The sequence below is a fragment of the Carcharhinus amblyrhynchos genome, chromosome 15, assembly GCF_965287045.1.
Source record: "Carcharhinus amblyrhynchos chromosome 15, sCarAmb.v2.hapA, whole genome shotgun sequence".
In the NCBI taxonomy this organism is placed as follows: domain Eukaryota; kingdom Metazoa; phylum Chordata; class Chondrichthyes; order Carcharhiniformes; family Carcharhinidae; genus Carcharhinus; species Carcharhinus amblyrhynchos.
In genome coordinates this window covers 52,594,672-52,609,105 of record NC_137338.1, presented here as the reverse complement: position 1 = coordinate 52,609,105, position 14,434 = coordinate 52,594,672, and the positions used below count along the sequence as shown (strand labels likewise).

Sequence of the window (14,434 nt, the reverse complement as noted above, 5' to 3'; positions counted from 1 at the left end):
CTGTTCTGTGATGCAGTAACTTCCATGGTAGAGTATCACTCTGTCTGGAATAATCTTAATCTGAAGAGGTTTATTAGGTACAGATGAAACATATGAGATTAATTTAGCACTCAAAAAATGCCCCGATAATGGGAAAAAAGCTTGCATTTTAAAGCATGTTTCATATCCTTTTTTTGTTCAGAGCACATTCCTGCCAATGAAGTGTTTGTGAAGTTTAATTATGTTGGAACGTAGGTTGTTGTGGCAGCAAATTTGCTGACAAACATCAATGAAATAGATGACCAAATACTTTGTTCTTTTTTCTTTGCTTTTGGTTGAGAAATAATTATTGGCCAGGTCACCTGATTAACCAGATTATGGGTGGGATTATCTGGCCCCTCTCATCAGCAGGACCTTCCAGTTCCGCCATAGGCACCCACTCCCACCTCCTCGGCAGGCTCCCTGGCAGCAAGATGGGCAAGCCATGCAAAATGCCATCGACATCAGCGCGATCGGGATATCCCATTGTTTGCCTTATTATAAATGTAAAAGCTTCTGTAGGCAAATAATCAGTAATAACTTTTCAAAACCTGCATACAAGAATATGAGTTTGAATCTTTTGTTAATCCACTTATTGGTCATCCTTGTATGCCAGTGATTTTTGTGCAAAATACTTGTGTTTGAGTTTTTTGATTGGTTAAGGCTTGATGAGATATAAATTCAATAGTTTTAGAAATAATTATAATTACCTGGGAAGGTCAACAGTGTCCCACTAACCCAAGGTACACTAACATAAAGGTTTTTAATAAGGTTGCTGACTGGAGTGCCATGTAGAAATAAGGTTTTCTACCTCAGCCTGTGAAAAGCTAATGTGTCTATCTAAAAGACAGGTTGACATTTAGTTCTTCTTGTGGAAATTGTCTCTGCTGTTTTTGATATTAGTGATGGAGGAACTTTCAATTCTGGCTTTTATTTGTTTTAGCTCTTCTCTATCTAACTCTGAAGTCTTTGGTGTGAGCAGTATTATTGCGCAGATTTCTTGTGGTGTTGCTAAGTTTTCATCACTCAGTTTATGTTTGTTGTTCATATGTTTCTACTTGCTGACACTCTTTCCACATTATTTGTGTGCTTTTCCCAATTTCCCCCTTCTAGATCACAGTCCACGTACGCACTCCTTCACCTTCTAAACGCTACAAAAGCTATGCCTACACGCAAGCTGCTTACGTTATGTCTCCTGACCAAAAAATGGACCTCCCTCCAAAGGTCTGTCATCACTGCATGGTTTTCCCAACTTGCTTGTTCTTTTCCTCTGATTTCATGCTGCCAGTATTTGTGGGTTAGACTGAACAGATCGACTTGCTGCTTTATGATTAGGAACTAATAAAATTCTGCATGTACCATTTGTAGAAGCACCAAAAGTGAAGTGAATGATTTTTGATGAATGCTTTGAGGACTGTTGTGAGCTTTTGTACGCTATTGTGAACTAAGCTTTTAGTAATTACTCAAAGCCATTAATTTTGTACAAATGCAAGCAGCAAGGGCTATAATCATTTCACATGGTATGCATTGCGCTTCCTTGTTTATTGATTTCTATCACTCTGCCACAAATTTGGTGCTGAACTGACTAACGATAGTATTCTGCATTGTTTAAAAGAACATTAGCCAGAATATTATCAACATCTATAGTCATTTTAATTATAGGTATAAGGTTGGATTGCCCATTTTTTCTCTTTGAAGACTAAGCACTTAAAGCCATTTCAATGATCTTTTTCATATTGTTACATTGTTGAATAAACATATGGACTATAGACTTTTAACATAACTTTCACACTAAAAGATCAATGGAGAAATACAACTTTCTTTTTGCACCTTAACTTTCTGGTTGCCTCCAGTATAAAAATTTAGGTTTTATAGTACAAAATGTGAGCAAAAATATAGCCTTTGAAATGCTAATGAAGAGGTGTTGGCTTGCACACTGTCACTACTTCCACTTTTTAACTTAGTTCAAATTCATCACATGCTCATAAGACATACATCTCAATAACAAATTACAGGAGACATTGGGGCAAATCTTCCCATTCCATCCATCGCGGGAATCGTAGTAGGCGAGGGACAGACCGTGGAAAAGTCCATTGATCTTAGGTGAGATTTCTGGTGTCTGGATGAGTGTAGCCATAAAACCCCACCTATTGAGTTTAGGGGATCTTAAATTAGCAAGTTATTAGTGGTGATAAGATGAATATCATTGAGAGCTTACCATTTTTATAACAATGGTCCTCACACGTAAAGACATACGTACTGCTAGTTTCTCTGATCTATTCTGTTCTAAATAAAGTTTGCTCTGTTATTAAACGGAGGAGAATAGAATGAATTATGCTGTACTTGGCCAATATAAAACTAATATTCTTATTTTGGATTCAGCTTTTTTAAACTGAAAATTTATAATTATACGTTATATATCTGTGATTCACACCTCAGCATCCCTCAGTCAACTTCCACCCTTGGTTTTAATTGTTCATTTCTGACGCGATACAGTAAAATTAAGAGTGGAGTTTTTATTCAAGATGTGTAGATGATGCTTATCATGGTGAAGCTTGTGTTGAAATAATAATAAACAATGATAAAATTATAAAGATATGCATTCAGATATAGGAGGGATGGGAAGAAACCTACAAACGTAAGATTGCAGGTTTTCACTGAAGTTGCCAGTTGAATAGTAACTGGAAGGATATAATATGATTGTAGCATCTGATAACCAGATCCCTTTGATAAAGAAGCTCAAACGTGAATTTAGTTAAGTGGGTTTTGGAAATTTTACGTGTGTTGGAGATCTAGATTGCTCTGAGGTTACAGATTCAAATCCTATCATGCTGGTGGAATTTAAACTTGATTAATAAACCTGGTTTAAAAGCTAGTTTCAGACATGTTGGTGATGACAATATTATCAATTGTTGTAAAATCTCATCTGCAACTTTACCTGGTCTGGTCTCGATGTGACTTCAGACACACAGTTATGTTGTTGAATCATTTAATGCCCTCTGAAATGGCCTGATGAGCCATTTAGTTGTGTCAAATTTCTACAGAAGAGTCAAAAAGGAATGAAACTGAACACACTAATTAGTATTAAGTAAGGCAATGGTAACAACAGCACAGCCAACTCTGTTGATCCTGCAAAGTCCTCCTTGCAGCCAAAACTGCGAGAACTGTGTCACAGAATAGTCAAGTGGCAACTTGACATAGTCAGACTCATGTGGTCATACCTTACAGACAATGTCCCAGACACTATTATTGCCATCCACTGACATAATGAAACAACCAGAGGCAACAGGACAGTGGTACACAGTCAGCAAGGAGTTGCTGTCAGAGTCCTCAGCCTGAAAACTATGATGTCTCATGATATCAGCTTAAACTCGGGGAAGGAAACCTCCTGTGGATTACCGCCTACCAGTCCCACTCAGCTAAGCATCTAGTTATGACAGTGTGCATAGGAGTGACCACCACATAGTCCACAAGGGAAGGGAAATTCCACCTTCAGATCAAAGATATCCTCTGTCATGTTGTGTGGCACTATCTCTGTGCTAAATGGAATAGATCTAGGAATACAAAACTGGGTAACCATTAGCGCATGGGCCATCAGCAGCAGAACTCTATTCAACCACAATCTACAATCCTGTGGCCCAAGTACCCCTTCTTATATTCAAGCCATGGATCATTGAAGAATACAGGAGAGTATGACAGGAGCAGCACAAAGCATAACTAAAAATGAAATGTCAACCTGGTGAAGATACAACATAGGATTCCAAACATGCTAAACAGTGGAAACAGTGGACAGAGCCTTACAATCACACAATCAGCAAATCAGATCAGATCAAAGCTCTGAAGTCCTGTCAGATCCAAACTTGAATGTTGGTGTCAATTAAACAACTAACCAGAGATTAAGGCTCCATAAATATCCCCATCCTCACTCATGGGAAGCCCAGCACATCAGTGTAAAAGTTGAACTGAAGCATTTAGAAACCACCCTCAGCCAGAAATGTCAAGTGAATGATGGATCTCGGCCTCCTTCTGCTGTCCCCAACATTACAGATGCCAAACGTCAACCAATTCATTTCAAAATTGAAGTCAGTAGGAACTGGGGAAAACTTGCCCCTTCTCAAAGCCAATTAGGGATGGGCAATAAATGCTGGCCTGCCCAGCAATGCTCACATCCTATGAAAGATTAAAGAAGTATCTTTCCACTAGTTGGAGCCATACCTAGCACGAAGGAAGATGGCCGTAGTTGTTACCAACCAATAATTTTAGTCCTAGTACATTGCTGCAGGAGATCCTGAGGGTAGTGTTCTAGGCCCAACCAACTTCATCTGATGAATCAGTTATCTTTCTTTCAATTTATGGTCAGAAGTGAGCTTGTTTGCTGAGGATTGTATAATGCTTAGTTTCATTTGTGACTTCTCAGATACTAAAGCATACCATGTCTAAATGCAGTAAAACATGGACATCACTCAGACTTGGGCTGATAAGTAGCAAATAACATTCATAACACACAAGTGCCAGGCAATGATCATCTTCTAATAGGGAAAATCTAACCATCTCCCCTTTGACATTCAATAACATTACCATCACTGAATCTCTCACTATCAAAATCCTTGAGGTGGCCATTGGACAGAACTTAACTGGACCAGCCATATAAATAGCGTAGCTAGAAAAGCAGATAAGAGGCTCATAATTCTACATTGATTAACTCACCGCCTGTGGATAGGCTTTGGGGAATCATTCTACAAGATACGAGTCAGGAGTGTGATGGAATATTTTCCACTTGGCTAGATGAGTACAGCTTCAACAACTCTCAAGAAGCTTGACACCATCCAGCAAAAAACTGCTTGCTTAATTACCACTCCATTCACAAATATTCACTTCCTCCACCACCAACTCACAGCAACAGCGCATACTATATCACTACAGCACTTCACTTTGACCTTCCAAACTTGTGACCTCCTACCAGCTGGATGGACAATGGCAGCAGATGCATGGAAACACCACCATCTACAGGTTACCCTCCAACCCATATGAAATCTTGATTTAGGACTACATCACTGTTCCTTCAGTGTTGTTGGGTCAAAATGGTGGAATTCCCTTCGTAACAGCACTGTGGTATACTTGCACCACATGGACTAGAGCGGTTTGTGAAGCTGGCTCACCACCACCTTCTTGAGGACAATAGCAATGGGTAGCAAATTCTGGCCTAGCGAGTAGTACCATGTCCCATGAAAGAATAAAGAAGAAGTTAATCAGTTTTGAATTAGACAAATCAGTGGTAATGAACTGAAATTAATGTTTTACTGCATGCACTTTTGGGAGTTTTGAACTCATTCCACTATTTGATTTTATTCATGAAGACTACAAATTCATAGCCTCTGTCATAATCTCAAACTTGGCTTGAATGGTGGCAAGTGCCCTATTGTAATGATGGCAGAGCATTTCTCCACAACCAGAAAGTCCATCATATTCTCAGTGCAGTATAAGATTTTTGATTTTCATATGAGATTCATACTTGTCTTGTTTGGATCTTCCAGTAACTAGTGCTGATGATTTTTCTGATGTCCCTTTTTTGCTCTTCAGAAAAGAAGCAGAATACTTCTATCTTGTACTGGCAGCTTTGATGAACTTGATATATCTTCCTTGATTTTCACTGTTATAAGTCCATCCAAGTGGAGCACAATTGCTTTTATGGTTTTTTTTATTGTGGATGATATTGGTAGGCTACATGCAATACCTTTCTCTTGGAAACCAAGAAGGGACAAATGTCCTTCTCCTTGGATCATAATCATTACAGTCCAATTACCATATTTGAAGGAGAGGCAGGGGATTCAATCTGCAGATAGCTATCTTAGCTTTAGAAATGCTATGATTTATTTGAAATTTATTGAGATGAGAGATTTGACTAACAGCAACTTATTTTAAGTACATTTCTTTGTATATCTGTCCATCACTCATGCTGGGTCAGAGAATTTGGTACAAGTTGGTGAAAGATGTACTAAGATAGCAAAATAAAGGATTTGTAAAATAGAATCTTTTGAATAACTGGATATTAGTCCAGTTTAATCTTATGAATATTTTTTTAAAAGTGGCTTAACATTGTTTTCTAACAATAGGATTGATAACAATATAGTAATAGGAGCAGGCCATCTCATCTGCTCCACTACTCAATATGATTATGGTTGATCTGTTCTTGAACTCAACTCCATTTATCTTCCCGCTCTCCATAATCTTTGCCTCTCACTAATTCAAAAATCTGTCCAACTCAAAATCTTGAATATATTCAGCGATCAGCCTCCACAGCTGTTGGGTAGAGAATTCCAAATATTAACAACTCTCTGAGAGAAGAGTTTTCTCGTTCCCTCCATTATAAACCAGAGATCCCTTATTTTGAAGCTGTACCCCCTTGTTCTAAATTTCTCCATGATAGGACACATTATCTCAATATCTACTGTATCAAGTCCCTTCAGAATCTTATATGCTTCAATAAGGTTAGCTCTCACTTCCCTAAACTCCAGTGAATATCAGCCCAACTTGCTGAACCTTTCCTCCATAAGATCACCCTTTCATTCTGGCAGTCAACCAATTGAACCTTCTCTGAACTGCTTTCAATGGAGGCTGTACACTGGGTTCACTAAACCCTCAATAGTTAGAGCAAGATTCCTCTACTTCTATACTTATTTTCCTCACATCAACATTCCATTTACCTTTCTAATGACTGTTGTACCTGCATGCTGACGTTTTGTAATTCATGTATGATGACTCTCAGACGCTTCCATATTGCAGAGTTTTGCAGTCTCCCTCTGACTAAAAATTATTTTGCTTTTCTAAACTTGCTACCAAAGTTTGGGCCACCTCACATTTTCCCACATTATACTTTAACTGTCAAATCTTTTGCCTGTTTATTTAACTGTTTATATAGCTTTGTGGGCCTTATGGGCTGAATTTTACTGCTGGACCCTTGACCCTGAAGTAGGGACTTAAGGAGGGCTATGAGCTCACAATTGATGGCTGCAGAATAAGTCTGGTGACTTTACTGTAAATTGGGTCCCTTCAGGCCTGCCATCCACTTAAGGACAGGGGGTGGATTCCTTTGCTGCCAGCGCTGAAGCTTCAGCAGCACCTACAGCAGAGGTCAGTATTGCTGAGGCAGCTGGAAGACCTCATGGCACTCCCAGGTAAAAGAAAACTAAAAATAATAAATTCAGCAGTTGAGAAAGACAGACTACTCTGGGAGGAATTGTTGGGACCATTGGGATAGCCCTCTCGTTGGGCCTAAAGCATCCAGCTTTGATACCGACCCATCTCTGTTCTTGTGTGCTGCATGCCTCAATGAAGCTGGAGACTTGCCTATGTGACAGGAAACCTCCCTAACTCCAGCAAAATCTCTGCTAACTCTCTTTATGGTCCCAATTAAAACCTTAGTAATGCAATTTAGCTGCCCTAATTACCCAGTGAGCACCCCACCCAGTGTCTTTCCCATGCTGGATAGTGCAGGGAACTGCCCAATAACAACAGCCCCTGGCTTTAACTCCTTCCTTCAGATAAAATTCAGTCCTTTATATCCTCCTCATAACTATCTTTTCCACCTATTTTTATCACCAAGAAAATTTAAATACATTACATTCAGCCCCTTCATCCAATTATCGATATAAATACTTGAAGCCCCAGCACAAACCTCTGTGAAACTCCATTGGTTACAGCTTATCAATCTGAAAATGATCCATTTATCCTGATTTTCTGTTCCCTGTTACTTACCCAATTCTTTATCCCTGCTAATATATTTTGAACACTATGAACTCTCCTCCTGTGCCACAACATTTCAAATGGCTCCTTATTGAATTACCTTTGGAAACCCAAGGACATTACATCTATTGGTTTCCCCTAAACCACCCTGCCTGTTACATCTTCAAAGAACCCTAATAAATTTATCAAACACAATTTCCTTTCCATAAAATGGTGTTGTCTCTGCTTTATTGTATTGCCATTTTCAAAATGTTGTGCTACTACTTCCCTGATAATGAATTTGAACACTTTCTCAATGGTAGCCTAAATATTAACATTTGTTTCTGGAATTTCTGGCAGGGCCGGTGTTTGTTGCCCGTTGCTAACTGCAGTTGAGGAGATGGTGGTGAGCCATCTTCTTGAACCACTGCAAGCCACGTAGTGTAAATACATCCAAAGTGCTGCTAGAAAGGGAGTTCTAGGTTTTAGACCAAGCTACTCTCTGGTTTCATGCACTCTGCCTCTCGTTGTTTAATTGTGACATTACATTTTAGGTTTTCCAATCCACTGAAATATGTGTGACCTTTAGATTTTTAATATATTGTAGATCAATTAAGAACTTATTTCCGATATAATAAAAATTTCCGATATAAGAAAAATATTTCCGATATTGAAGAGTTTTTTTATAGTATATTTAAAGATACAATGGCCCAGATATTGCTGAAGCAATGGATCACATGGTGAACACCATCAATTGGGTTTTTACCTCATCCTTCAGATCATATACTTGCAATGCAAAATGCTGGAAATGCGAATGGAACTTCATGAGCTTTATGCCTAATGGTTTATCTCTTCAATCAAAGGTGCTTAAAGCTTGGGAAAGAAACAGAAGAAATGACAGGAAAAAAAATAGTGTGAATTTGAGTCAAATGATATACAAAAAAAAGTGAGAAAGATTGAATTAAGAGGTGGAGACAGAAAGAAAAGTAAAATCTAGATTATATCTAAGATCAATTTATCCTCTTGTGGAACTCCATATTCTCAATTATTCTTTTTGCTGGCTTCAAGGCTCGTAACTTGAATCTTAACAAGCTCCTTACATCATGGAATACCAGCCTTAAAGGTGAGATTCATTTATGTTTACAGCACAATGCAACACTTATGTGATATCCATGAGGACATTGGTAGTGAGCTTTCATTTTGTATGGCTGATGACAGCGGCACAAGTTGTCCAACAGTTCATGGTAATTCACAATTCATGGTGTGTCTCTTTGTTAAATGTGTTGTTATCTTTTCCTACACGGAAACTGGTGGGTGACCTTACTTTTCATCCAACTTCTGTGACTAAGCATACAAGTTTCTGTACAGATGTTTGAAACAAGGCATTGAATACAAGTAAGTTTTCACTTTTTAGTAATGAGCACTTTCAGGCCAGAACAGATAAAAATTGCTGTAGGTTAATTGCATTGTTAATCAAGGATAGTTTAACGGCTGCTGAAAGGCATTTTGAGGGGGATCTGCTTACAAAGGGAATAATGGGCTGAAGTTAGAAGTAGGAAAGGATCGGTCATGTTGTTAGGAGTTTGCTATAGGCCCCTAAGTAGTAATAGAGATGTGGAGGAGGAAATGGCAAAGCAGATTATGGATACGTGTGGCGGACACAGGGTAGTTATCATGGGTGACTTTAACTTTCCAAATATTGATTGGAGCCTTTATAGGTTGAATAGTTCAGATGGGACACTTTTTGTACAGTGTGCGCAGGAGGGTTTCCTGACACAATATGTGGATAAGCTGACAAGAGGTGGGGCCACATTGGACACGGTACTGGATAATGAACTGGGCCAAGTGTTAGATTTGTTTGTGGGAGAGCACTTTGGAGATAGTGACCACAATTTGGTGTCCTTCATTATTGCAATGGAGAGGGATAGGGTCACATGGCAGGGCAAGGTTTATAATTGGGGCGGGGTAATTATGATGCGATTAGGCAAGAAATAGGGAGCATAAGATGGGAAGGGAAACTGTCAGGTATGGGCACAAACAAAAAGTAGAACTTTTTCAAGGAACAGATATTGCGTGTCTTTGATACGTATGTCCCTGGCAGGCAGGGAGGAAATGGCCGAGTGAGGGAACCATGGTTCACAAAGGAGGTTGAACATCTTGTCAAGAGAAAGAAGGAAGCATATGTAAGGATGAAAAAACAAGGTTCAGTTGGGTCGCTTGAGGGTTACCAGGTAGCTAGGAATGAGCTTAAAAAAAAGGCTTAGGAGAGCTAGGAGGGGGCATGAGAAGTCCTTGATGGGTCGGATAAAGGAAAACCCCAAGGCTTTTTACTCTTATGTGCAAAATAAAAGAATGACCAGGGTGAGGTTAGGGGCAGACAAGGATAGTAGTGGGAACTTGTGCATGGAGTCAAAAGAGATAGATGAGACATTGAATGAATACTTTTCTTCAGTGCTCACAAAGGAGAGGGGCCATGTTTTTGAAGATGAGTGCGTGATACAGGCTGATAGGATGGAAGATATAAGTTGTTCTGAAGGAAGATGTATTAGCAATTTTGAAAAAAAACTGAGGGTCAATAAGTCCCCTGGGCCAGATGGAATACATCCTAGGATACTTTGGGAGGCAAGGGATGAGATTGCAAAGCCTTTAGCTTTGATCTTTGGGTCTTCACTGTCCACAGGGATTATGATGTGGGTATGCCGGCGTTGGACTGGCGTAAACACAGTAAAAAGTCTGACAACACCAGGTTTTAGTCCAACCTATTTATTTGATAATATTCTCAAATAAATAGGTTGGACTAAAACCTGGTGTTGTCAGACTTTTCACAGGGATTATACCAGAGGACTGGAGAGTGGTGAATGTTGTTTCTCTCTTCAAGAAAGGAAATAGGAATGGCCCTGGTAATTATAGGCCAGTTAGTCTTACTTCAGTAGTCGGTAAGTTAATGGAAAGGGTCCTGCGAGATAGGATTTATGACCATTTGGAAAAATGCAGTTTAATCCAGGATAGTCAGCACTGTTTTGTGAGGGGTAAGTCTTGCCTCACAAATTTGATTGAATTCTTTCAGGAGGTAACTGAGAGTGTAGATGAAAGTAGAGCAGTTGATGTCGTATACATGGATTTTAGTAAGGCGTTTGATAAGGTTCCCCATGGTAGGCTCATGAAGAAAGTAAGGAGGTATGGGATAGAAGGAAATTTGCCTGATTGGATAAGTAACTGGCTTTCTCATGGAAGATAGTGTGGTGGTGGAGGGAAAATTTTCAGACTGGAGGCCAGTTACCAGTGGTGTACCACAGGGATCAGTGCTGGGTCCTCTGCTATTTGTTATTTTTATCAATGACTTAGCAGAGGGAGCGGAAGGATGGGTTAGTAAATTTGCTGATGACACTAAGATTGGTGGAGTAGTGGATGAGGTGGAGGGCTCTTGTAAGCTGCAAAGAGACATTGATAGGATGCAGAGCTAGGCAGAAAAGTGGCAGATGGCGTTTAACCCTGATAAGTGCGAGGTGTTTCATTTTGGTAGGACAAACAAACTCAGATTACAGGGTCAACAGCAGGGTTCTGAGGAATGTGAAGGAACAGAGAGATCATGGGGTTCATATCCACAGATCTCTGAAGGTTGCCATTCAAGTGGATAGAGCTGTGAAGAAGGCTTATAGTGTGTTAGTGTTTATTAACAGGGAGTTTGATTTTAAGAGCCATGAGTTTTGCTGCAACTATACCTGACCTTGGTGAGACCACATTTGGAATATTGTGTGCAGTTCTGGTCACCTCACTAAAAGAAAGATTTGGAAGCATTGGAAAGAGTGCAGACAAGATTTACCAGGATGCTACCTGATCTGGAGTGTAGGCCTTATAAGGAAAGGTTGAGGGAACTGGGGTTTTTCTCCTTAGAGTGGAGAAGGGTGAGCGACGACTTAATAGAGGTTCATAAGATGATGAGGGGGATAGATAGAGTGGACGTGCAGAGACTATTTCCTCAGGTAGATGTAGCTGTAACTAGGGAGCATAACTGTAAGGTTCGTGGTGGGAGATATAGGAGGGATGTCCAAGGTAGATTCTTTATTCAGAGAGTGGTTGGGGTGTGGAATAAACAAAGAACAAAGAACAACCCAGCACGGGAAACAGGCCCTTCGGCCCAACGAGCCCGCGCCGCCGCATCACCCTACACCTATTCTACCCTGCATATCTACGAATGGAACCCCTAACTTAGCCAGATTCAGGGGAGAATAGTGTCAATTTGGTAAAACCAATCAGCCTAAGAGCACATCTTTGGGGTGTGAGAGGAAACCGGAGCGCCTGGAGGAAACCCACACAACCACAGGGAGAATGCGCAAACTCCCACAGACACAGGCCCAAATCCATGTATCTGCACAGCTAGCAGTGCTAGTCACCGAGCTGTTGCGGCGCCCGTCTACCGGTCCAGGATCAAGCACACACACCGACACGAAGTACTAGGCCACTCCCGGAACTTCCAAGAGCAGCCCACGCACGACCCACCGTGTGCATGCCCCTCGTTTGACACGAGGTGGACCTCCACCTGCGGAATAAAAAGACAAAAACGTTAATCTTACATGCCTGCTTTTCTGGTGTCTCCCGAGGTTCTAACCTTATTTAATAGCCCCTACCATAACCCTCCATCCTCGTTTCACTCATGTGTCTATCTAACTGAACCTTAAACGAGTCCAACGTTCCTGCCTCCACCACCCTACTCGGTAGCGCGTTCCACACCCCCACAACTCTCTGCGTAAAGAACCTTCCTCTCACTTCCAAATTATACCCCTCCCCCCTCACCCTTAAATCATGACCTCTCGTGTTTGTACCCAGTCTAGGGAGCAGTCTCTCACTATTAACTCTATCTATTCCCTTCAGTATCTTATATACCTCTATCATGTCCCCCCTCAATCTCCGTCTTTCCAAGGAGAACAGTCCCAGTTTCTCCAACCTTTCCTCGTAACCCAGTCCCCCCATGCCAGGCAACATCCTGGTAAACCTCCTCTGCACCCTTTCCAGAGACTCCACGTCCTTCCGGTAGTAAGGTGACCAGAACTGGACGCAGTACTCCAGATGCGGTCTAACCAACGTTCTGTACAACTGAAGCATTAGACGGCAGCTTTTATACTCTATACCCCTTCCTATAAAAGCTAACATTCCATAAGCCTTCCTAACAACCTTCTCCACTTGTGACGCAACCTTCATGGATTTGTGAACCTGCACTCCCAGGTCCCTCTGTATGTCTATACTCCTAATCTGTCTACCTTTTATCACATAGCTCCTCTCTGCATTATTCCTTCCAAAATGCATCACCTCGCATTTGTCAGGATTAAATTCCATCTGCCACCTATCTGCCCAATGCACCAAACTATCTATATCCTGTTGTATCACCTGACAATCCAGTTCAGTACCTGCCAACCCTGCCATCTTGGTGTCATCAGCAAACTTGCTGATCACACCACCTACGCTCTCTTCCAAGTCATTTATGTATACTACAAAGAGGAGAGGTCCCAGTACTGAGCCCTGCGGCACACCACTGGTCACAGGCCTCCAGCCCGACAAGGTCCCCTCCACAACTACCCTCTGTCTCCTATTACCCAGCCAGTTCTCAATCCACCTAGCTACCTGGCCTCGTATCCCATGCGCCTTAACCTTTTCTACCAGCCTACCATGAGGGACTTTGTCAAACGCCTTACTGAAATCCATATAGATGACATCAACGGCTCTCCCATCATCAACTGTTTTTGTCACCTCCTCAAAGAATTCCACCAGATTCGTAAGGCAAGACCTCCCTCAAACAAAGCCATGTTGCGTATCCCTAATCAGATCGCAACGCTCCAAATGCTCATACATCCTACCCCTAAGTATTTTTTCCATTAATTCCCCTACCACCAATGTCAAACTCACCGGTCTATAATTTCCAGGGTTGTCCCTACTACCTTTTTTGAACAGCGGTACCACATTTGCTACCCTCCAGTCCTCTGGGACCTCACCTGTGTCCAAAGAAGAGACAAAGATTTGCGCCAGAGGCCCAGCAATTTCATCTTTCACCTCCCTAAGCAGCCTGGGATAAATACCATCAGGCCCCAGAGATTTATCCGTCCTTACGCTACCTAAAAGCCCTAGCACTTCCTCCCTCGTAATAGATACCTCCTGCAACTGATCCTCAGCTCCCTTCAAGAGACCGCACGATTCCGAACCCCTCTCCTTCGTGAATACCGACGCAAAGTATTCATTCAGGAGCTCCCCCATTCCCTCCGACTCAATACATAACTCTCCACTCCTGTCCCTAAGAGGACCAATTTTCCCTCTAACTACTCTCTTGCCTCTAATATAGGAATAAAATGCCTTTGGATTTTCCTTAATCCTACCAGCCAAAGCCATTTCATGCCCTCTCTTTGCCCTTCTAATTCCCCTTTTTAGCTCCCTCCTACTCTCTCTATATTCCTCCAGCGCACTCTCTGTACCCAGTCGTTTCGACCTAACATACGCCTCCCTCTTCTTCCTGACCAAGTCTTCAATACCCCCTGTAATCCACGGCTCTCTAATCCTACCTTTCCCATCCTTCCGCTTAACCAGGAACATACCTCCCCTGCAACCATTTCATTTTGCCCTTAAAAGCCTCCCACTTGCCAACTGTGGACTTTCCAGCTAACAGTCCCTCCCAATCAGTGTCCTGCAGCTCCCTCCTAATCCTGCT

The 14,434-nt window shown here is 41.4% G+C and overlaps 1 protein-coding gene across 9 annotated transcripts in view; it reads left to right on the top strand.

The window, feature by feature from the left end:
* The window catches only part of dmd (dystrophin), a 1,714,977-nt gene that overhangs the window by 619,476 nt on the left and 1,081,067 nt on the right, over positions 1 to 14,434 (top strand). For 7 of the 9 annotated variants that reach the window (XM_080203931.1, XM_080203930.1, XM_080203926.1 and 4 more), the window contains exon 9: positions 1,132 to 1,242. The exons of the other annotated variants lie outside the window; for them this stretch is intronic. In XM_080203931.1, coding sequence (XP_080060057.1) covers positions 1,132 to 1,242 — 111 coding nt within the window. The remainder of the gene's footprint in view (positions 1 to 1,131; positions 1,243 to 14,434) is intronic. 9 annotated transcript variants of the gene reach the window in all.